Here is a 21,701-nt window from a genome sequence, read left to right on the forward strand (position 1 = left end):
ATCGGATCACGAAATGCGTTATAACGCTAAAAAGAGTCACCAATTTTGAGTGGTTTTCCAGTTGCTTAGACTCCAAAACAATTTCCGCGTTACATGTATGAAAGACAGTGAGCGAAGCCAAGTGGAAACACTCAAGACAGCAAATTGGTGCCGAAGCGTACAGCTAGCCAATCTTGCGCACATGTACCGACAAGTACAGATGCCCCCCGCAAATTTGCAAAGGTCGGACCAATAAAGACTGCGGGGTTGCAAGGTTCCCTCAGGTGTCATAAGTACTGAGTTACTCTGAATTTATTGTTTGTATGTGCAGGAAGCTTCCCGTAGCGCGACATTTTCCCACCAACTTGCATCTACCTCAGTACTTCCAGATGACCAGTTTCAAATCCCATGCATATCTGAACTACCTGTGCGAGGTAAATTGCTGCTTGCAGTTGCAAATTTGCCGAGGACATCTATACTGACTTAGGATTGGCGATGTTGTCCTTATGCAAACTGCCTTTACCTGGCCCACATCATAGGTACACCATTCTGAACTCTTCAGAAACCGGCCCGCCACTCCTCTGACGATGGCGCTCGGGTGGATCGCCCCCATCGTCCTTGTGGGCCTCTGCGTGCTCTCGTGGTTCTGGTCGCTGCTCACGGCGCCGCGCTTCAACGTTCGCGGGCTGCACGTTATGCTTACTGGTATCGTGTACTGTTAAAGTGTCAGCTAGAATAGTTAAACTGTACCAACCATTGCGTTATACTGCTTACCAGGCGCTGAGAACCCGCTGGGACTGGCAATCGCCAAGAAGTACATCAAAAAGGGAGCTAAAGTGTCGCTTATTGGGCCTTCAATGGAGGCTCTGAAGGCGGTGCAGAGTGATCTCCAAGTGAGTTGATATCGGAGAGTTTCGTGTTTTCATACCTACTTTTGAGTCTAAATATTTTTGTGCCTATATTATTTGTTGCAATGTAGAAGGTGGCAGGGGAGGAAGCTACAGTGTTCGTGTTCGAGTGCGAGCTCGTAGATGTGGAGCACGTGGACCAAGCTGTGGCGGAGGCCAATGCTTTCCACGGGCGACCTACAGACCACATTGTCTACGCTGCTAGTAGACGCATCAAGCCCGGATACTTCTGGGAGCAAGATCTTCCACTGATGAAGGAGGCCATGGACGTTAATTACTACGGCGCTGTCGTGCTGGTCAAGGTAATAGGCTGCAATCGTTTCTTAGAGTGGAAAAAGGTGCTAACTGTGTGACTTTGGAATAACGTTAGGCTGTGCTGCCGCGATGATTGAAGCCAAGGTCCGGGGCCGCATTGTGTTTGTGAGCAGCGTGGACAGCCTCGAGTTTCCTGTGGGTTGCGGTGCGTGCAGCGGCACGAAGAGTGCGATTCGCGGCCTGGCGGACAGCTTGCGCAACGAGTTGCTGTTGTACAACATCTCGGTGGCCGTCTTTTATCCGGGCACATCGTCATTTAACCTCTTGGACACTGCAACGGGGTTCAAATCTGTATCAAGCTCGAACCAGGGTTCAGAGGAAACAAGGTGCTATACTATTGGGTTTTGAACAACTACAAGCTGAGCTTACCGACTTGACAATTGTGCTTTTGTCGCTGGTACAATTTAGCACTCCTCCGGGTGTGAACGAGGGCCACATCACTACGGGTAGGTGCTTCGACAGTTTTCATCCTTTTTCTTCTATTGTGCTGATGTTGATATCCTAGGCTACTCGACATTTGAAGACCAAAGTCTGGCAACTACGAAAGCGTGAGTCGTTCCTGTTTTACGTTCTGGTTGTAGGATAACACTAAAACACTGTATTTCTGGTCTTTTTCCGATTCAGATCTGACAAGAGGGCCCAGATTCTCATTAACGGTCTTTGGTTCGGCCAATACTCAATCACGACCACGTGGAATGGCTTTCTGCTGCGAATGCTTGCAAATGGCGTTGAACCGCGGAACAACACATTCCTGGAGTGGATTTTCATCTTCTTCGTGGGAGGGTACCACTACTTAAGGCAGAAGGTGAAGGAGGCCTCAATTAAGGCACCCGCCCGTGCTGGCACGGCAGCTCATGTCTAAAAGCCACTCGTTAGGACCATCACCGAGCAATAACCCCATTGGGGTTGCCTACTGTACTTTGGACATGTGGGTAACCTCGTGTATTCGCCAACAAAATACCAATGGAGTTACGAGTGGAGCATTACAGTGTCATTGTGGCTTAACCAAATGTTTGTGCTATCGATACGATGATATTGTACTCTGCTGCTGCAGAGTTAGTTGTTTGGTGGCGGAAATTCGACGATCTTGAGCTGCACACCTTCCGCGTTGGGAATAGTACGGTCTCCATTCATAACTCGGTTTGTTGCTTGGTTCGAATTGCTGCGTCCACTATTCACACTGTGTGTACTGCTGGACGCTGATGCACCATGGAGCTTGTAGCGCAAGTGGACCAGCAACCCCCGCGTACCCACTTCGTCGTATTGTTCCAGCATGAGCACACTGACCTCCTTCACGTTCTTGCGCGACTTCCATAGCCGGAAGTGGACGATCTGCCCCGAGAAAGCTCTGGAGTTGGGAGGGCTCATTCCGTAGATACGTCCGAGGCTACTCCCGACTGCAAGGAATTGCGATGAAGATGATCCGTCATTGCTCGATTCTTCCTTTCGACTGGGCGATGCTGGATGTGGGCGGAACTGAGCACTTGCTTCACTTTAGCATTCAGCACGAGCGTGGCCGTCTGATACGTTGCGTCGAACGTGACGGCTACATGATTCCAGGTGTGAGGACTCAGCGGTGCATTGGGAAAGCTGAGCACAAGTTCTGGAAGTTGTTTATCAACCAAGGAAAACTTCCTGAACCGCAGCATCCAGCAATCATCAGCAGTTTCTGTAGCAGGAAGCAGCTCAAGTTGGAAATTATCAAGCGCATCCACCAACGTTATCACCTGCTGCTCGTCATTTCTAGCTGAAAATTCATCGACACGGAGCCACGTCTCGATTGTGAAGTCCTGTTGCTCCAGCGGCAGGTCGCCTCGGGCTAGTTCAAGATACACCCGTGATTGATCACCCAAAAACTGCAGAGCTACAGCATATTCGTGCGGATCACTCCTGGTAGCAGCTCTGACGAGAGCTGCAGAATCTGCAAGTGTGTTTGTCTGCTGCTGAAAAGCGCTCCCGTGAGTGTCGAGCGCCGAAACATCGCTTGACGTAAGGGCTGGTCCTTCTTCTACACCCTGGGCCATCCTTGATGAGAAATATCTTCAGTTGAGGCAGTTGCCTCATCACTGCGCTGTGTAATTGTCAACCAAACACATCGCACTGTCTCGGCAACTTGGCTAAACATTGTTTGGACGCGTAGCTTGAACTGCAGTAGCACCATGACAATGCGTAAGGACGGCTCCTTTTCACCCGCAAGGTGATAGTAAAGCGTAGCTCGCTCTGGCGAAATGAACGACACCCCGAGACCATGCTCGTGCATGTACCCCACACTGAAAAGCGCTCGCGCGCTTGTGCCAGCACTCACCAGGTCTGCATGTTGATAGTGCCTTAGCGCAACAGTATAGTCTTCATCTTGGTAAGCACTGTCACCCATACGCAACAGCGCGTCAATGCTGTCTTGCTCAAAGGCACGATTCACAAGTCGAGCATATAAGCGTTCAAGCAGCTTTGAGTCACGGATAGAGGGAGTGCCAAATACTTGTCGCTGAACACGTTCAATCAGCCAGACAGCATTGTTCTGCGCGACTTCATAACCCATTTCAGCAGCAATCAAGTACAGCTCCAGCGCTAGCGCCCAGTTGCCTCGTTGCGCGTGGGTCAGCGCTTGTGTCATCAATGTTGTTCCTTCTCGTGAGTATTCGGCCACGCGCTTATAGAGCTCAACAACTTCTTGACACGATGTACTGCTCGTGGTTGCACCTCCAATGGTGTGAATCTGCCGCTGCTTGAGTCGAGCAAGCTGGAAAAGCGACTTGAGATGGCCAACGTGTGCCGCCGCAACGAATACTCTTTTGCCCGTGACGAAAGGTGAGACCCGAGCTCCAAGAAAGACATGCCCGTATTGTAGACACCTTCGGCATGACCTGCGTTAGCTGCAACTTTGAAAAGGTGCGAGCTCTGTCAGGATCGACAGGCATGTCACCAATGCCGCGCGAGAAAATAACACCGAGGCCATTTGCTGCTTCACCGCTAGGATTTCCTTCCGATGCGTTCAATGCAGCTTCGTAGAGCTCTACAGCTCGTGAGGCGTTGGATTTGCACCCTGCAAGTCCGTAGGCGTACACGTGACCGAGAAGAGCCTGAGCCTTGATGCTGCCCATTTCAATTGAGCGCTCCAGAAATCGTAGTGCCTCACGTTCACGAGCAGCGTGTTCTTCAAGATCAGACATAGCTGTAACACCGTACAGGTCGCTGAACAAGGTGATGCTAGCCGACTGAACCATCACGTCGGTGTTGCGGAGGTCAGCAGCACGCTGTCTAAGATACTCAGCTCTGTTGAAGTCTTCTGCCGGGTTGAGATCGCCATGATATCGGGCACCCTCGGTCTCGGAAAGCCTTGCAGGTTCAGGAAAGGCATACAGCTGAAGCTTCTGGTCATTCTGCTGGGTAACGACTCGATCCGCGGCGACTTGTAGTGCCTCATAGCTGCCGTACAGGACTTCCTTGAGCCGTAGCCGTGTAAGGCGCGATAACCAAGCGCCATGGAAGCACCGATCGATTGTCCACGAGTAGCAAACGCGTAGTATAATTGAGCACCTGCACTGTCATCAGAGGCAGCTCGCAGAGCACCTAGGAGGAACTGTGCTTGGGAACTGCCGTGCCCAGCACTAGCTTGGAGAAAGAGCTCTGCATGAGTCGCATTGTGCGGCACTGAGCCGTCCTCGAAGAGATGCAGTTCGCCAATTTGCAGCAGTAGCTCTCGACGGTCTTCACGGACAAGTTGCTTGAACAGTGGGAGTGAAGTCGTCAGCTCCGGAGGACCTTCAAGCAAGTCTTGGATGGTTATGCCATCTTGTTGCTCAGCTGAAGTCGCAAGTTCACCCAACGCGCGACGAATATCCGATTCACGAGCAGCTTCAGCTGCGACCCAGCATGCCAACAGCAGCAGAAGGCAATGAACTTCACCATCCTTCTCGTCTTGACAACAAGCCTTCCTTTTGACGACTGAACTCGTGCACGCGTTTGCTTTTGTGGTGGAGAGCATCTTCGTGCTGTTGTTGCAAGATATGTGGTAGCCAATTTGAGACCAAGCCACCCGTGCGGTGGGTGGATAGATACCGTACCTGCTGTTCATGAGTGAACATACATCCCTCAACTCAACTTCTCTCGTGGTCATATGCCATCACGACACACGGTAAACAGCTCGTCACTCACCTCTCCCTGGTTGGGTGTGAATGCCTTCCTGCCTCTCCCAGTCACTCATAACTATGAAGCTTGTAGTTCACTTGGCCCATGCACCTCACCAAAAAGGTAGCCATTTTACGACCAGCGAAAGGCACCGTCGCTTCAAGGTCTCGTCAAGGAGACGAAGGACTTTTTATCGAATTCACGTTGCGTTGGTCTTCTGGAAGCATTGCGTGCTTCTGTGTGGGAAGGGAGGCCACCCAACTGGCTGCCACAACAAAGGCAATCCGAGCGTCTTCAGCTGTTGCAGTTCGTAACTTTCTCTCCCACTCATAAGCTCCTCTTTCGCGAAGTCTACTACTTTCGCTCACTTCTGCGTTTACCCTGGCATTGTCGGGTCTTATACGCCCCAGCTTCAATTCCAACGTGTCCAGTCCTCCATGCCTTCTACACGGAAAGAAAAGGAACGCTGGTCCGTTCTCGACGGAGACCTTTCGCGTCGACGCCGCAGTGCCCGGGTCGTGATCGATCACGTCCTTGATCGACTCGTCGACATCTTCGATTTCCCACTCGAACCGAACGCAGTAAGTTCACTGTCTGCTCCATCTCCGACGCCAAGGAAATGACTGCTTCGACAACTGGGGATACGTATACGACCATGGACGGTAGTTGCTCGCCGTGCTCTAACAACAGCGAGAGCTCTGTCAACGAGAAGCGCCAGGTCTCAATGGCTGATCGACTGCGTGAGTTGTGGCTCAGCTCCATTTGCACAGGGTCTTCCAAGACGACGACACGGAGGTCAGTAGCAATTTGTAACGATTCAGTTGCGAGCAACTACGCACCGACTAAGGAGTTGAGGGACCCCTGGCTGCCACCAACAAGTACAATAACCCCAAGGCCTCCGGAGGTGATCCCTGGCTCGAGTGTGACGAACAAGACCGAGTGCTGGAGTGTGGCTACCAGTGCTTAGCTGACGAAGCTTCCATTTGAAAATCAATATCAATATACATGTACGCAGATATCTTCGTCCACTTTCACTACATGTAGATACTGCTGCTAGCGTCCAGCTTCATCTCCTTCAGGGTGCTCATAGTCGTCAAAGCCTAGTACCTTGTCCGCAAAACTGAGTGCCGTGTATTGCGAACCCATAACCAGACCGCCTGCACCCGTTACAAGCAGTGCAGCTAAGCAGCTACGCAACTCTTCTTCGCTCATATGCTCACCGGAGTGCAGTAGCCGGGCTTCGAGCTGGTCCCATTGTAGTGTTGCTGGCCCATCGACCACATGTCACCAATCGCGTTTGAGCTTCTCGACACGGAAGCAAGTATCTTGAAAGCGCGCTCGATCTGTGCCTTGCCAACTCCGAATACTGGTCGATGGTTAACGTACAGCTTGATGAAGTCATGCAGCCCGATACTTTCAACCGGCCGAGACGTCTCGGTAAAACGTGAATAGCGAACTTCGCTCACCATGTGCTGGATCTCTTCGTCTGTGGGGTAATAGCCCAGCGCACGCATGGCGTTTGGTATCTCACGCAGCGGAATTTGAGCAGTGATCTCGCGGGCAGCGGTGGCATCCTCGCCTTGGACACGAAGCTGGGCCAAGTAGAAGTAGTCGATTATCTCATGGTAAAATGACCCCTCACGGCCACCTTCCAGCAGTGCCAGGTATGGTGCTAGAGCCACATCGTCTTCGCCCAGCTCGTTCTTTGCTGAAGTACGTGTATCTTCATCACCAAGGTCATCCCCCAACTGCTCCTCAATACTGCGAGGAGTGCCCCGAGCCTCCAGTAGGTCTAACTGATGAGTGTGAATTTCCCACATATTCACCACAAGATCATCCCCACCGGCAGTGAGCAAGTGACTCCCATCAAAGGTGACATCGACGTTGCTGATTTTGCCTGGATGGGCAATGAGCCCCATGGCCTTGTGCGGATTGCCATCGAGAGGGAGCTTTAGCAGTCCGACAACCTTTTCGTGCGTACTGTAGACACAGTACCGCTCCGCTACGCCACCGGTAGCCTCAGCAGCTATTTGGTCATCCTCTCGAAGCGGTACAGGAACCAATCTGTTGATAGGTCCACCGTATGAAGGACCTAGTGTTGTCTTCCGGCACGTCTGGTTGCCTGTATTCCACTGCTTCAGCTTGTACTCATCGTTAACCACGATAACCAAGTCCTCTTGCACACCACGCAGCTCGGGGTGCCAACAGCACGCAGTCGGTACAGCACTTTGCTCTACACGTGTTGGGGCATTCTTGAGAACGACACCATCCAGGATACTTGACCGCTCCAGGCAGTACTCAGCTAAGGTGCGATCTTCACTTACGGATACCAACACGGGTTGCCCGTCGCCATCCCTCGAGAACTCGAGTCCAGTTACGGGCTTTGAGTGAGCTCGGCAGCGGCCCAAGTATACCCATTCATCAGCGTCGTCAGAGCCATCGGGGTTAGATGTAACTTGCTTGGCGCGCCACATACCGAGAAACAAGTTGGCGTCTAGTGCCACGAAGAGCGATGAATCAGGACTAACTAACACATCCGTGATAGCAGCTTTTCCAAGCCGAACGAAGCTAGATCATCGAGCCGATGTCCATGCAGCACTTTCACGATACCGCTGGTGAAGCCAACTACGAGCTTTCGGCCATCGCGAGCAAATGTGAGGCACTGCGGACGGAGCTTCTCTGATTCAAAGCGTCGTACCATGATGAGCCTCTTAGCCGCGTAGTCCCACAGCTGCACCACCCCCGAGTAGGAGCTGAGAGCAAGCTGAGGAAGTCTTGGATGCGCAGCAAGTCCATGAATGGAGTCGTTGATCCCCTGCATGAGCAGTGTACCTCGTCGCCGCTCAGGCTCATGCTCAGCAAATAGCCCCGCACTCATACCAACGATGAAAGCCGAGGCTGTAGATACAATAAACTCAGGAACGTGGAAGGACTCGCTGTCTGCATCGTCCCCACCTGCACGACCGAGGTTGCTGTCAGCATCGCCATTAGTTGCATTCGCAGGAAGAGCAAACGACACACTTGTGACCGGACCAGCATTCATGTCTTCAAACCAGGCCACCAAACGGAAGTCGAAGTCATAAAAGCGAACAGCACCATCACTCGAGCCAATAACAAGATAGCCGTCCATATCTACGAGAGCGGTTAATGCTACCTTGCGCTGTGGCTCAGCACCACCCGCGAGCCGCACAATTTTGACCGCCTTTCGCTCAGGAAAACTCCCTGCGGGAGTCTCAGCACCATTATCGCTTTGAACGGCATCCCAAAGCACGAGATCGCCGTCTTCTGTTCCAGTGAGTGCTTGCGCAGAGTCTGGCACAAACAGTGACTGCGTGAAGGCCCCCACCACCTGGCGAAAATCTTTCTGCGCCAGCGACGGAGAGTAGAAGAGCAACGTGCGCGCTGCCCAGCTCCAAAAGATCACTCGCTGACGGCCTGTCGTGACTAGTTCTCGAACGTCGTACGTGTTGAAGCGCACAGCGTGCTGCACGTCTTCTGTGGCTACAAGTGACGAGTACAAAGGCTTTGATACTGCTGCCCCGCTCGCTGGGGCGGCCCACTCCCAGACTGCCAGCTCTTGATCAAATCGCTTTCGCGCTGTATTCTTTGCCTCTGTAGTCTCACGTCCGTTTTCATCTTCACGGTTGACAGCACTCAGCGTAACCAGGAAGAGCGCGTCGGGCGAGATGTCAATAGCTTGGACGCCGTTCGCGTGTGGTCGAAATATGGTTCGAATCGGGTTACCCGACTGAGCGTCCCAAACGACTAGCATCGACTCGTGACCGCGGTCAGCCGTGACAACCCATCGCTTATCCTCACTGACAACGCAACAAGATATGGGGTGGCAATGACCTTGTAGAAGTCGTTGCTGACGGCGGGCATAGTCGTAAATGACACCGGTGTGAGCAGCCGCATAAACAGCACGACGCGAGCCTGCCGATAGACTGTGCACGCCGTTGATCAAATCCTTCTGAAAGCCGAAAGTCCAAGCCAATCGCAGTGCGTTGCCACCTGCCGCAGCAATGTCCTCTCCAGCTTGAGCACTTGAGGCGTTGGGGTTGGGTTCGACATCCTTTCGCGCTGATCGGCCTCAGCGTTAGCCTCATCCAGTTGCTGCTCAACCACCTCCGCTTCGGACGTCTCCAAGGCCATGACTTCACGTCGCGCTTTGATATAGCAGCACTCAAATAACAATGCGGGAAGCACACCGAGATCCGTTTCTCGCCAAGGCGTCGCCTCATCAATCCTGGATCCACCTCATGAAAGGACAGCTCCAAAAATGATCTGCTAGCACAACAAGACAGCAACGATCAATATCACTTACATACATTCAATTTCCCTCTCAGAATGCGGCCCCAGAGTCGCTGTCGCGCTTGAATGTGTTCTCCCACAGACGACGTCTCACGAAACTGAAGGCCGGTTTATTCGGCGTCCAAGGCCCCGCGAAGGTCTTGGCGTACGACCAGCCCTGCGTGTCACCGCGGTTGGAGCAGTACTGCCAGCCGGCGCCTGTCATATTGGCAGGCGCGCGTGGTGCCACCTCGCTGAACGTGTCGGACGTCATCGAGTCGTCGTACGCCGACCACTGGCGCCGCTCCTTGGTCTTCGTGGGCTTCCAGCCGCTGCCCATAGACCAGCTCTCGTTCTCCCACACGTACACGCGGCGCTCCTGGTCGTCCACGCGCTTGAGACACATCTCCAGCAGCAGCGTGCTATTGCGCTTCTGGCCCGAGAACTCGCTGGCCACCGAAAGCGGGTAGTTCTCGAGCGTCGACACGTCCATCTCGTCCGCGAACTTGGCAACGGGTATAACGAGCGTGCCTAGCAGGTCGTCTGGGTTCAAGGTATCCATGTCGTACACTTCCACGTTAAGTATGGCGCTGGCGGCGTCCGGGATTGGGAACACGTAGTGCTCGGGAGGGTCCCACACCGGGTTGAGCGTGTTCTTGAGGCACGGGCTGCGGTGCTTGACGCCCTGCAGCTTGAAGATCACGTACGGATCGCTCTTGCCGCCCGCGAGGCTGAAGTCGCTGGACGGCAGGTCCGAGGCGCCGCGCAGCGTCACGTGCAGGAAGGGCATCGACACTGCTGGACGAGTGCGCAGAATGCGGAATGGAAGGATTGGCACGGCGGTGCCGACGTATGCGGGATTTGCTAAGTGCGACAGTCAGTAGGGACGGAGAGAGGTAGGGGCATGTTTGGGATACGGACAAAAGAGCTTGTGGATAGAGGAAGGAGAAAATTTGCTGTTAGGTGCGGTCATTAAAGTGGAGATGTGGCTGTGGGTACATTTTGTTTTTTCTATCGTCCGTCGCGCTGGCTATTGGTGGGCGGACCAATGCAGAGCAATGACATGCCAGTTGCGATCACATCTTGCTCGGCAACAGACAGCTGCGGACAGGAAACCAACCATCCTGCTGGCGAGCTGTACGGCAGCAAGATTTTGCTGTGCGATCCGACAGGATGAAGCTCTCTGCCGGTCGGTCTCCGGTCTTTGACGCCCACGACACTACGGGCGGCGCCGAGACGAAATATTTCCTCGACGATGGTCGATCAGCATCGTGGGGCCGTGCTGCCTGAGAGCGAGGCAGGCAGCGAATATACTTGTGGTATCGGTTTTTTCACCATTGGATTCTCACCGAATGTGATCACTTCTGTGAGGTGATCATGCATCCCGCGGCACCGAACCGAGAAATGCGCTGCCATCGCTGTCCACACCAATCTCCTATGCTGCCAGTCCATTACTTCGCCTACCACGTTGCTGCTTGCAATGATAGTCTGGCGTTGACTCAATGCAAACAATATCATGCATGCACATCTTCGACGCGCTTCAACCAAAAGTAGCGGTTGACAGGCAAGTTGACACTCCAAAATTCGTACTTACACGAGTATAGACTCACTCTTAGTGCTCAGGTCCCACCAAGGCGGATTACGCCCGCTCGCTCTCTAGACCAGACCAACAATTCCCTCGACCATGTCGTCGCAGTCCAGCGACGTGGAAAGCGTCGTGTCCGCCGTGAAATGGATCGGGATCGTGTTGGGCGTGGCCGCGGTCGTCGCAGTCTGCACCATCGTCTACATGTGCTGCTACCGCACGGACACCGGCTCGGCGCAGTCGGAGCTCATGGATGGACTGCTGCGTCGCGACCAGCTCGAAGAGACGGAGCTCGAGGACGAGGGCAAAGGCTGGCAGTGCGTCGTCTGCGGCCTGGCCAACAGTGCCAAGCGCAAAACCTGCCTCATGTGCGGCACCAGCATCGGGTTCCTCATGAGCACGGAGCTCGGACGCCGGAAGAGCTCGCGGATGCTGCTACGCAACAACAGTCGAGGCATCACGGGCGCCGACGTGGCCGGTGGGGCAGGAGAAGAGGAGGATATGGAGGCGTTGAGGGTGAGGCAACGCGCGCTCTTTAAGCGCCGGATGAACACCATGGCGGCCAGGAAGAGCTTGTCGCAAAGACAGCGCGGTGCGTTCCGACGACGCCTTTGGCAACGCAAGCAGTTGTCCGATGGCAAGTTCCATTGGGTCCGGCAAATAGTACGGATGCGGTTGACCCGCTACCGGAGCTGCAGGGTGGAGATTCAGCGCAGGCGACGCTACCGTCGACGGCGGAAGCGACGAGTTTAGCGGGGCCCAACGGAGAGAGCGTCACAGACTACCATAACCTGCGCTCGCAAGGCTTTGTGTCGATGTACGACGCTACGGGGCGGCTGACGTGGACCAAAGCCGATGAAGTGTCGATTGACATGGAATCGTTTGGGAAGGGGCTTGACAATATTGACTTTGAGGTGGGCAATTGTGGCGATTCGTGCACGTGTGTACTTGCTTGAGGTGTTCACGGTTGTGCTTGTTTGACTGTAGGGAGTGATGGCACTAAGTTTCCGCATGAAGAAGCAGTGGTTCTTGGTGCAGCTGTCCCGCATTGCTACCCCAGTGACTGAAGCCGTCGCCAAACTGAGTACGTCTCCATATTGTTGAGTGCCGTGGCTCCTGCAATGAAGCTAACCTTTTGATTGCCCACACTTGAAGCAGTGACGCGGGAACGGATCATTCAGCAGTCGCTGCAGCTTGCTGAGGCCCCACCTGACGCCCTTCACGCGTATTTGAAGATTACGTTTGATGGTGAGCCGGGTATCGATGCAGGTGGTCTGCTACGAGAGTGGTTCGGAATCGTCTGCAAACAGATTTTCAGTGAGAAGATGGGCCTCTTCGTCCCCACGAAGGGCGAAGACATGAGCTATTGGATTGACCCGCTCTCTGATGAGAAGAACGAAACCCACCTGAAGCTGTTCCGCCTAGCTGGTATCTTGATCGGCAAGGCGCTTTTTGAGGGTCTTGTGCTTGATGCCCACTTAGCTCTGCCGTTGCTAAAGCACGTGCTTGGTATTCCAATCTCGTTCTCCGACCTTGAGTTCCTCGACGAAGAGCTGCACCGGAACTGCAAGTGGCTTCGCAGCAACAATCACGTGGAAGCTCTTTGCCTGACGTTTAGTGTGATGCTTGAAAATGGTACTGAGGTGGATCTCAAGGAAAATGGACGCAACGTCGACGTTACTGACGAGAACAAGGAGGAATACTTACGGTTAGTCCTCGAACACCGCATGCTGGACAGCATTGCTGACCAGTTGCAAGAGTTCCTCATGGGCATCTACGATGTGGTGCCGAAGGCGCTGCTGTCTGTGTTCGACTACCAGGAGCTTGAGCTGATCCTTTGCGGCATCCCCACTATCGACACGGCTGACTGGAAGGCGCACACTCACGTGCGCTACATCAAGCCCGAGGAAAACAGAAAAGGCAACATCACCGAAGAGAGAGCAGAACGGAGTGCTGCAGTGGTTTTGGATTGTTGTCGAGGGTCTTGCACCCGAGGAACGTGCTCGGCTGTTGCAGTTTGTCACTGGAACCAGTCGCGTGCCCGTCGAGGGCTTCCGTGGGCTCATGAGCTCCAGCGGTATCATCCACCAGTTCACGATCCAGCTCGTGACGCGGGGCAAGAAGGAGAAGGCGGACCTGTTCCCCAAAGCGCACACATGCTTCAACGACTCGACTTGCCCATGTACCGCGACATGGAGGAGCTGGAACGAAGCTTGACAATGGTATCTCAAATGGAAGTCTTTGGCTTTGGCCTCGAGTAGAGGCAATAACAAAAGTGCTATCCAATATATATGGCAGCAACTCGCGTGTGTAAGCTGTAGTTCTGAATCATTCAAGTTGCCGTGACTTACAAAAGTGTTCGGAGTTGCGTTATTTAGTCTGGTCCTTCAGCTTGGCAATATGCGCAGCGACATCTTGCTGCAGCATCTCCTGATGGCGTTTATCTCTGCGACCTTGAGAGCCGTCCAACGACGAACTTAGCCACGCAGGCGAGGCTGCAGCCTTCTGCTCTCCCGGCTCCTTCTTCAGAACGGCCAAAGCCGCCTCGATCTTGCTCTCACTTGCAGCCAACTTCATATTTTCTTTTGTTTTATCATCAGCAGCACTTGCAACCGTTGCGGCGCTCTGTCGACTAGCCATAGCCTCCTCCTCCAGTCGTCGGAGGCGGTTGCGCATTTCCTGGATAGCGGATGCCAGCGCCGATTCCTTGTCCTGCTGCTCCTGGACGGCATTTATCTCGCTCTCTACCTGCTCCATGCGGAGCGCCTCGTTCTCACGGTCCATCCGTCTCTTCACAGAGTAGAGGTACACCCCAGCACAGTGCCAGGCCCGAAGGCGAACAAGCCGTAGAAAAGCTTACGTCTCGGAGACAGCAACTTCCTGCGGGGGGCAAACAGCACGGCGACATCAGATACAAAGCAGTTCTAGTGTTATAGTTGGCGTTTACACACTCAAGCGCGTCCGGAGGCGCGTCCGAGAAGAGCATCTTGACCCTGCCAGCGGCCATGGTGACGTGTAAAAAAAACAATGAAATGGTAAAACATACTTTATAGTGATTTTATCCCGATTTATGAAAAAAAAAAAGCGGTGGAAGTTCACGAAAAGTATCGGCGCTGCAGTTGTCGTGCGAGGCGGTGACGCTGTGAAGCGGCGAGCGCGCCGATGATGCAGCCCACGACGACGGCTGTGCCGAGAGCAGTCCAATTTGTGGAAGGCACTTCGTGTGGACTTGGTGCAAAGAACTCGTCGCTGTCGTGTCCAGACATCATGGTGGCGGAGCCGCTGGACAACGACCGCATCTCTCGGTTGAGCGTCTGCAGAAGCTCTTTCGACACGAGCGACTTTTGCTTGAAGAACTGGCGGCTGAACGTGCGGGGCTGCTGGAACAGGCGGATGCGGGAGTTTGCCAAGCGTAGCTGTGGATCCAGGCACCATAAGCTGGTTAATTACAGCAACACATATACCTCACTATCCATTGTGGTGTTCGCACCCGAACGGCGATGGCATGGAGAGCGCTGAGGATGTCTGACATGTTATCCTGAAGGAGAAGACGCCGCCACGAATGCACAAGATTTAATCATTGCAGATTATATGCGAGGTGTTCAAGCGGAGCACGTACCACATAGTATTTGGCGCTGCTCGGTTTCTTCCCGACAGTGCAGGTAACCACATGCTCCAACTGTGGCTCGTTATCGACGAATGCGTGGACAGCTGCAATGCCAGAGCAATAATACTTAGCGCCCAGGCGCCCAGCAAAAAGTGAGTCGCACGTACCCTGAAACACCTTCTCATCGGAGTCGTCGTCGCCCACGATAAAGGCAAACTCAGGTACACCAACCCGTTCCTTTAAAACCTTCAGGATTAATGACACTGCCACAGCTTTGCTGACCCCAAACTGATGCACCTCCACATATCCTTTTGCACGGATGATCGTGGCTTCGCCCCTCTGTTCACGAAATAGTGAAAAGGTGAGAACTTCTACAGAAATCCGAAGAAGTGCAATGCTACAAAAACGTACCTCGACAATTTTCCGGAGTTGAGCACACAGCTCCAGCGACTGGATCTCTCCGTATTCTTGATCGCTGTTGCGGTAATCGTACAACAATGACGCTGCATTCTCAACAAGAAAAGATCCATTCGTTCGTGCTGCGTATGCCTGCATCACACGTTTCACGTCGTCTTTCCAGTCGAACGTCCGCTTGTCCTCATCGCATACACATTCCCAGCGACTTCTTCCTGCTTTTCGTATGAACAAGCCGTTCTCTGCTATGAGATTCAAATTCGGAATTGAACCAAATTGATCGTCAAGCGCTGCGCGCTGAGTGTTACTGGCTACAAACACGATGTTGCACGGATCAGCGCAGAGTGTCCAGAGGTTAGCTCGGGTTTCGTCAGAAATCGGCTTTCGAACTTTCCCATCAATGTATCGAGCGGCCGTTTGACCCGTGCAGTCTCCATTACGGTCGCTCATGTTCAAACTATGGGACGACTGATTAGCACAATCGTCGCGGTGTGAGAACTGAGCTCCCTCCTCATCCAAAATGCTTGCAGTAGAACTTAGGGTCCCGCCATAATCGAAAATGAAGAGTCGACGGGACGTGCTTGTACATTTGACTAGCTCGTCGACATCCAGGTTCACAAATCCCGACTCAAACCGCATAATACGAAAGTCAAACCCGAAACCAACCTGAACCACTTCACCTGACGAAGCTTCTTCTGTCTTGGCTGTAACAGATTCCACATCAGCTAGAAGTCGCTCGCCCCAGGGTGTCGGATCAGACTTCCCTACCAGAAACTTGTAGTTGACGTAAAAGCGGTTGTGCTTTTCATAGTAGCTCATCGAACAGGCTTTCGCAAAGGTAGCAACCATATCGTCTGTTTTCCACGGGTTCACGGCCAAACTTCCGCTCAAAATGCGGCTATACGCACTAAACTCCGAAACGATCATGATGCCGAAGCTGCGCTCAAGGCCACCAATGTCAAAATTTCCTCTCGGGCTGCTCCAACCTGAACTGGTCCTGGACTTGCTCTGGATGTTTCGATGCTGCGCGATCATGTACTCGAATGGCAGCAATGAAAGCCCTCCTCGAACGCACGTGTCGAGGTATATGTCACACATACGCCATAAAATAACTCGCTCAGCACACGTTGTCTTCCTCTTTTCTTCGAAGTAGACCACGACTCCTCCAGGAGGTGCGTATCGGCGGTTAATTTCCTCGGTAAACTTCAGGACATAGTCTCGTATGCGGTGGTAGTCATTAGGCCTTGAATCGAGTGTGATACCGATTTGTACAAGAACGACAGAGCCACGCTTTTCCGGGTGTGTCGCTAAGAAGCGGTCAAATGCACGCAGCTTCAATGGGATAGCTGTGAGGCCTTCCAAGCGGTCCACAGACCCAATGATAATTGGACGCTGTTCATGGTCTCGTCCCGCCATAATCGTGTCCCCAATGTTTTTTGCGAACTTTAGCGCAGTTTCGTTCACATCAGCTTCATTCTGGTCCAGCATCTCATGCAAGTGCGTCACATCCGGCTCCACATGAGAGCAGGAGATGTGAATCTTGCGTCCATTGTACTCGATGACGAGCATGCCGTTTGGGCACGTTTTGTAGTCCAGTCCCAACAATCGCTTACAGCTTGTAAGAAAGTGTCTCGCGTGCTCAAAGATGAGAAACCCAATGTGGTCCGCGCACAGCATCGCACGAAGGATCTCCGTACGCATCGCAAGACACCGGAATATCTCGCTCGAAGGGAACGGCACGTGCAGGTACATCGTGACCAACGCCATACGCAGACGCAGCAAGTACGACGGCACCATCAAGAAGTGGAAGTCGTGGAGCCACACCAGATCACCACCATGGTAGCTCTCCACCACGCGTCGCGCGAACGTCCTGCACTCCTCACATAAAAGTTTAGCCACAATTCACCACACCCACTATTAGTGAGACACTACCTGTTCACACTGCAGTAGTCTGCCCAGCACATGTCCTGCGCCGCCGGGTTCCACGACACGGGGTCGCACCACGTACTCTTGACGCCGCTGGTTTCTTCCTCCCTCCCTCCGAACCACCACTGATTAGCCTTGCTCTTCTCCTCCTCGCAGTCCAATTGCAGCTCCGCCGAGTTGTACACGTCCACGACGTTGTGGAAGACCGGCCAGAGCACACCCTTGCAGAAACCCTGGAAGTAGCGGTGCGCCACAGGCGGGTCCAGGAACACGGGGACGCAACGCAGCGCCAGCAGCTGCTTCTCCAGCGCCGCCTCCTCGCTCTTGGCCACGAAGACCTCCGGGCACCCGATGAAGAGCGGCGAGTATTGGTCGGCGTCCCTGACTAGGGTCCGGTAGAGCATGGCGGTGGCGCTGGTGGCCCACGAGACGCCCCAGCCACTGGCAGACGCCGCGCTGCGCTCAAAGACCAACGGCAGCACATTCACCACGATGAGGACGGTCTTGGGTGGCGCCAAGGCCGGTGGAGGCGACGGCATCTTGCGTGCGCTCGAGGCGACGGATTTTGGAATGGCTACTTACGTTGAAGTTATAAATTGTTTAACTTGGCTTTTGTATGCAGGCGCTGAACACCCGCCAGACCAGTACCTTCCTGGATGAGCTCTTTGTTTTACGTGCAACTATTGCGTGCGTTGGAAGATGTAGAGCGATTGAGACTCGGTCCAGGACACGCGTTGGCGGGTCAATTGCTGCACCATTTCGAAACGCGGAGAGCGTTGCAGGGCGTCTTTGTAGTCGATGACGAGCGCCCCGGGCCGGAGCTCGGATTCGAGTTTGGTCTGCACCTGCCGGTACAGACCCGCATCCCAGCACTGCGACGTGAGCAGGAGAATCATGGTTTCGTGCACCGGAACGGTGAGCATGTCGGCGCATACGAAGCGACATTTGGCCTCGGGGAGTTGTAGCTCGCGGCGAGTCTGCTCTGCTGCGTGTGCAGGAACGGGAGGATCTCGACACCGACGCAAGAAGACCGAGGACGATGGCCGCGAAGAACACGAGAGACCCGGACGACGATCCGAAGACTGTCAACGTTGCTTGCTTCGGGTTGAGCGCAATTGCGTCGAGTACTGCTGTTTGTGTGAAGAGGTTCAGCCACGTCGGGAACGGAGTGTTTCCGTAGGCAAAGTTCTCTGCAGAGTACTCGCTGGCAGCGCCCGAGATATCCTGCTGAGCTTTCAGAAGCCCTCGATGGAATGTGAGTTGCTGCTCTTGCTGCCTTGATTGCGAAATTAGTTGTCTTAGCCGTTCCTTGTCTGCCGAACTAACACCAGGCAGATTATGGCTCGACAAAACATCGTCGAGTTGCGCCACTGCATCAAACTCGTGTTGCTTTTTTGTTGACGCTCTTCTTGGATCTTGATGGTGGGGATCTTGCGACGGGTGCAGACTTGAATGGTGGCCAGCAGCTCCGTGATTTGTTCCAGTTGCATTTGAGTCACGTAGGAGGCGTTCATGCTGTTAGCGTCCGATTGGTTTGAGGTTTGATGGTCATCCTGGAGAAACGAAGCGTCAATTGAGTGTCGGAATCTTTGCAGACAGGAAAGGGTTTCCGCCAGCACAGTTCGTAGCACACGTTTCGAATCCGAGGCGCTGGATACAGCAATAGGAACTGAGGCTTGATTCAAGTTGTTATGCACAATGTGAGCAGCAGTTTGAAGCTGGCAAGTCCGCCACGAAGAGAACATCAATAAAACAATTCTAGGTGTAGTGAGTGGGGTGCTTTCGACTGTACCTGCTTGAGAATGCAGCTACACTCTTCCCAATCGAAGGACACCATGCTCGCGGCGATGATATCCTGCAAGCAGCGACGCTTCGATCATCAAAGGTGAAGCGCCGCCGTGCGCCAACGAGAGTTGGTCAGAATAGAAAAACGACGATTGCAGTGACATTGTCGCCGCTACCCCTTTGCAGAGCCTCGTTGACAAGAACTTGCGCGGCTTGAGATTGCTGGGGGACGGGTATGAATCCCACCATATCCACGACTTCTTGGTCACTAAGAACATCCCAGACGCCGTCGCATCCCAGCACGATAAAGGGATAGTCCTCCGCCGGTTCAAGTCTGGAGGAAATACATTTTAGAAGGCAGCCGTTGCGACGTCAGATACCATGGTGCAATATTGGCTCTCGGGAGATATCTTTACCTCGTCGCGCTGGTGTGCGGCCTTGCGATCACAACCTGTTTGAGATTTCGGTCTCCGAAGCTCCTGCAATCGATCAGCCCACGTGAGATTGAGCGCGTTAAACGACAAGACAGTGGGCAGGGCATTACCGGGTAACTGCAAGTACACCAGACACGCGATCTTGAATGACGAAGCCGCCGTGTTGAATAATCCGCTCCATTTCGTCCTGGTCATTCGCTTTGTGGTCCTGCAGAGCATCAATAACAGCCATGAGCCTCATCGTTGCATAATCAATAAGTATCCTGCTCTACCTTCGAGAGTCGAACTGCTTTTCCCTTGCAGCTAAGCACAGCCCGACTGCACGAAGCACGCATACAAGTTAGCACCATTGGCCTGCAGCATCTTACTTTAGTATCCACGCACCTATCGCCAACATTGGAGACGTAAAGTGTCCTTGCACAATTCTTCTCAAGCAGCAACGCTGTCACAGCCGTGGCGCCCACCGTCCCCGAAAAAGACTGGCAGCATTCCATGTCGGAGACCAAGTAGCCCCTACACAACGACCACGTCAGTAACAGCACTTATAATACCATCAACAACACCCAGCCAACTTCAGTCCTTACCGTTCAAGGCGCTGCTCAACTGTGCTTCCATCCTCGGCCAGCTGCAGCTCCGTCGCGATGTTCTTGTGTAGCACTCGTTGCAGGCACGTCGACACGGAACGACCTACACAGCTCTTGTCAGTTCGTTAATTACGAAACTATCCCTAGATCGCACTATTACTACTAGTATTATAGTAACAGTGCTCCATTACCTCCATGTCCATCGTGGATAGCGAAATAGCCGTTCTTCGGGTGCTGCAGGAAGCCATCCACGATGCGGATCGTGTCCTCCAGTCTTCCTGTGTCCAGCGTTCTCCACACGACATACGCAACGTCAGCCGACACACTAGCAGCCTCATTGCACATATTAAGCAGGCTATACAACTCACCATTTCCTCGCAGACGCTCACGCATCTGCAGCAACTGAAGACCCCGTCCATAATGGAATCATTCTGTTCAAGCTTAAGTGTATCGAAACGATTGCGCCTTTTCAATTGTGTCCAGTCTGAGTCGCAGTCCACAAGAAGCGCAGTACCGGCATGAGTCGTCCGCGCGTGAGCATCGCGGCTGTGGCGCTTTCGGCGGTCACGGGCATGACGGCGGCGGCCGTGTCCATGATGGCGTACTATCGCTTCCAGCACCCGCAGGAGTTCGCGGACGCCAGCATCCGCATGACGCACCCGGAGGTGTCGGACGATTTCAACCGCAGATGGGGCCTCTTCGGCACGGGCGTCATCGACTCGGTGCCGCAGAGCATCAAGGACGTGTTTGACGTGCCCGACATGGCCGAGCGCTTCGAAAAACACAGAAGAAACGCGAGGAGCAGATCCACCAGATCGTCGAGGACCTGCGCCCCAAGGGCAAATAGACGGGCAGCCATAATTTCTACTGGCAATTGGACTACGACGGAGACAGAAGACGCGTAAGACAGACCGAATCAAAAAATAACAATTAAACACCGAGTCTCGGCAGCAAAGTCGCATGTATTCAACTTGTTCTTGTGGCTCTCATCAGCCAAAATGCAGCGAGTCTCCAGAGAGCTAACGCTACACTTACGAGCGGTAGCGGCGCAGCGACAGAGTGTTGCGACGCTTCCAGTTCTGGCGGAACGAGGAGCCGATGATCTTGTTGGCACGGTGGCCACGCTTGCGGAGGCCACGGCCCTGGCGGCCGGCCGACGTGAGGCCACGCTGCTGGCGGCCCTTGTGCACGGCGTTGGCGATCCAGTTGATGCGCGGGTCGCGACGGATGACCTTGTGCGAGTGGTCGACCATGATGATCTCGAAATACTTGTACGTAGCGTCCTGGTTCACCCAGTACGAGTTGAGCACGCGCAGGTTCGTGAACTTGTTGCCGGCACGCTCCTCAGCCACCGAACGCAGGTTGCGCTCGAACTTGAGCTCGTTGATACCGTGGTGCTTGGGCTTTCCGTACACGATACCCTTCGAGTTCGGGCGCTTGCGGCCACCGCGACGCACGGCGACGCGCACAATGACGAAGCCCTGCTTGGCCTTGTAACCAAGCGGCGAGCCTTGTCCACGCGGGTGGGGCCCGTCACGCGGTGGATGACCGGCAGCTGGCGGTACTCCCAGGCGCGCACACGCAGCAGGAAGCGCAGCACATCCGACTGTTTGCGCTTCCACAGCTCCTCCAGGTACTTGTAGGCTCCCATTCTTCTGCGACTTTGCTAAAAGGAAATGCTCCGACATATTGGGCCACCAGCCAGGAACGTACCAGCCCCAGCCAGTCATTCACACCAACGGTCCC

The 21,701-nt window shown here is 53.9% G+C and overlaps 12 protein-coding genes across 13 annotated transcripts; 3 read left to right on the forward strand and 9 right to left on the reverse strand.

Moving 5' to 3' along the window:
- Window positions 1-566: 566 nt before the first annotated feature.
- KRP23_4764 (3-ketodihydrosphingosine reductase TSC10) lies at window positions 567-2,064 on the forward strand (the record flags this gene model as incomplete). The annotated part of the gene is made up of 7 exons (XM_067889760.1): window positions 567-684; window positions 757-872; window positions 959-1,205; window positions 1,258-1,528; window positions 1,611-1,648; window positions 1,708-1,750; window positions 1,827-2,064. 7 exons carry the CDS (start codon window positions 567-569, stop codon window positions 2,062-2,064), a joined length of 1,071 nt encoding a protein of 356 aa, XP_067748893.1.
- A 194-nt stretch (window positions 2,065-2,258) lies between these two features.
- On the reverse strand, window positions 2,259-2,570 carry KRP23_4765 (uncharacterized protein; the record flags this gene model as incomplete). Its single annotated transcript, XM_067889761.1, has 1 exon — window positions 2,259-2,570. One exon carries the CDS (start codon window positions 2,568-2,570, stop codon window positions 2,259-2,261), a length of 312 nt encoding a protein of 103 aa, XP_067748894.1.
- A 3,968-nt stretch (window positions 2,571-6,538) lies between these two features.
- KRP23_4766 (Cilia- and flagella-associated protein 251) lies at window positions 6,539-7,804 on the reverse strand (the record flags this gene model as incomplete). The annotated part of the gene is made up of 1 exon (XM_067889762.1): window positions 6,539-7,804. One exon carries the CDS (start codon window positions 7,802-7,804, stop codon window positions 6,539-6,541), a length of 1,266 nt encoding a protein of 421 aa, XP_067748895.1.
- Window positions 7,805-7,857: 53 nt separating this feature from the next.
- On the reverse strand, window positions 7,858-9,102 carry KRP23_4767 (Cilia- and flagella-associated protein 251; the record flags this gene model as incomplete). The annotated part of the gene is made up of 1 exon (XM_067889763.1): window positions 7,858-9,102. The coding sequence occupies one exon, from the start codon at window positions 9,100-9,102 to the stop codon at window positions 7,858-7,860; it is 1,245 nt and encodes a 414-aa protein (XP_067748896.1).
- A 570-nt stretch (window positions 9,103-9,672) lies between these two features.
- KRP23_4768 (Synaptotagmin-9) lies at window positions 9,673-10,410 on the reverse strand (the record flags this gene model as incomplete). Its single annotated transcript, XM_067889765.1, has 1 exon — window positions 9,673-10,410. One exon carries the CDS (start codon window positions 10,408-10,410, stop codon window positions 9,673-9,675), a length of 738 nt encoding a protein of 245 aa, XP_067748897.1.
- Window positions 10,411-11,304: 894 nt separating this feature from the next.
- On the forward strand, window positions 11,305-13,466 carry KRP23_4769 (E3 ubiquitin-protein ligase TOM1-like; the record flags this gene model as incomplete). 2 transcript variants are annotated; one of them, XM_067889767.1, is made up of 4 exons in its annotated part: window positions 11,305-11,797; window positions 11,848-12,119; window positions 12,193-12,289; window positions 12,361-13,466. In XM_067889767.1, 4 exons carry the CDS (start codon window positions 11,305-11,307, stop codon window positions 13,464-13,466), a joined length of 1,968 nt encoding a protein of 655 aa, XP_067748899.1. The 2 variants fall into 2 exon arrangements, with proteins under 2 accessions (XP_067748899.1, XP_067748898.1); XM_067889766.1 differs by having other exon boundaries at window positions 12,364-13,466.
- A 109-nt stretch (window positions 13,467-13,575) lies between these two features.
- KRP23_4770 (uncharacterized protein) lies at window positions 13,576-13,962 on the reverse strand (the record flags this gene model as incomplete). The annotated part of the gene is made up of 1 exon (XM_067889768.1): window positions 13,576-13,962. One exon carries the CDS (start codon window positions 13,960-13,962, stop codon window positions 13,576-13,578), a length of 387 nt encoding a protein of 128 aa, XP_067748900.1.
- A 338-nt stretch (window positions 13,963-14,300) lies between these two features.
- On the reverse strand, window positions 14,301-17,691 carry KRP23_4771 (Alpha,alpha-trehalose-phosphate synthase [UDP-forming] 6; the record flags this gene model as incomplete). The annotated part of the gene is made up of 6 exons (XM_067889769.1): window positions 14,301-14,621; window positions 14,696-14,743; window positions 14,825-14,916; window positions 14,980-15,151; window positions 15,224-17,096; window positions 17,159-17,691. The coding sequence occupies 6 exons, from the start codon at window positions 17,689-17,691 to the stop codon at window positions 14,301-14,303; spliced, it is 3,039 nt and encodes a 1,012-aa protein (XP_067748901.1).
- A 759-nt stretch (window positions 17,692-18,450) lies between these two features.
- On the reverse strand, window positions 18,451-18,989 carry KRP23_4772 (uncharacterized protein; the record flags this gene model as incomplete). Its single annotated transcript, XM_067889770.1, has 2 exons — window positions 18,451-18,870; window positions 18,945-18,989. The coding sequence occupies 2 exons, from the start codon at window positions 18,987-18,989 to the stop codon at window positions 18,451-18,453; spliced, it is 465 nt and encodes a 154-aa protein (XP_067748902.1).
- An 80-nt stretch (window positions 18,990-19,069) lies between these two features.
- Window positions 19,070-20,348, reverse strand: KRP23_4773 (Protein phosphatase 2C-like protein 1; the record flags this gene model as incomplete). Its single annotated transcript, XM_067889771.1, has 7 exons — window positions 19,070-19,271; window positions 19,354-19,416; window positions 19,482-19,579; window positions 19,644-19,689; window positions 19,756-19,884; window positions 19,956-20,058; window positions 20,147-20,348. The coding sequence occupies 7 exons, from the start codon at window positions 20,346-20,348 to the stop codon at window positions 19,070-19,072; spliced, it is 843 nt and encodes a 280-aa protein (XP_067748903.1).
- Window positions 20,349-20,473: 125 nt separating this feature from the next.
- KRP23_4774 (uncharacterized protein) lies at window positions 20,474-20,860 on the forward strand (the record flags this gene model as incomplete). Its single annotated transcript, XM_067889772.1, has 1 exon — window positions 20,474-20,860. One exon carries the CDS (start codon window positions 20,474-20,476, stop codon window positions 20,858-20,860), a length of 387 nt encoding a protein of 128 aa, XP_067748904.1.
- Window positions 20,861-20,986: 126 nt separating this feature from the next.
- Window positions 20,987-21,643, reverse strand: KRP23_4775 (60S ribosomal protein L15; the record flags this gene model as incomplete). The annotated part of the gene is made up of 1 exon (XM_067889773.1): window positions 20,987-21,643. The coding sequence occupies one exon, from the start codon at window positions 21,641-21,643 to the stop codon at window positions 20,987-20,989; it is 657 nt and encodes a 218-aa protein (XP_067748905.1).
- Between the last annotated feature and the right edge of the window lie 58 nt (window positions 21,644-21,701).

Source organism: Phytophthora ramorum (assembly GCF_020800215.1).
Source record: "Phytophthora ramorum isolate Pr-102 chromosome Unknown Phyram_PR-102_s0003, whole genome shotgun sequence".
Lineage (NCBI taxonomy): Eukaryota > Oomycota > Peronosporomycetes > Peronosporales > Peronosporaceae > Phytophthora > Phytophthora ramorum.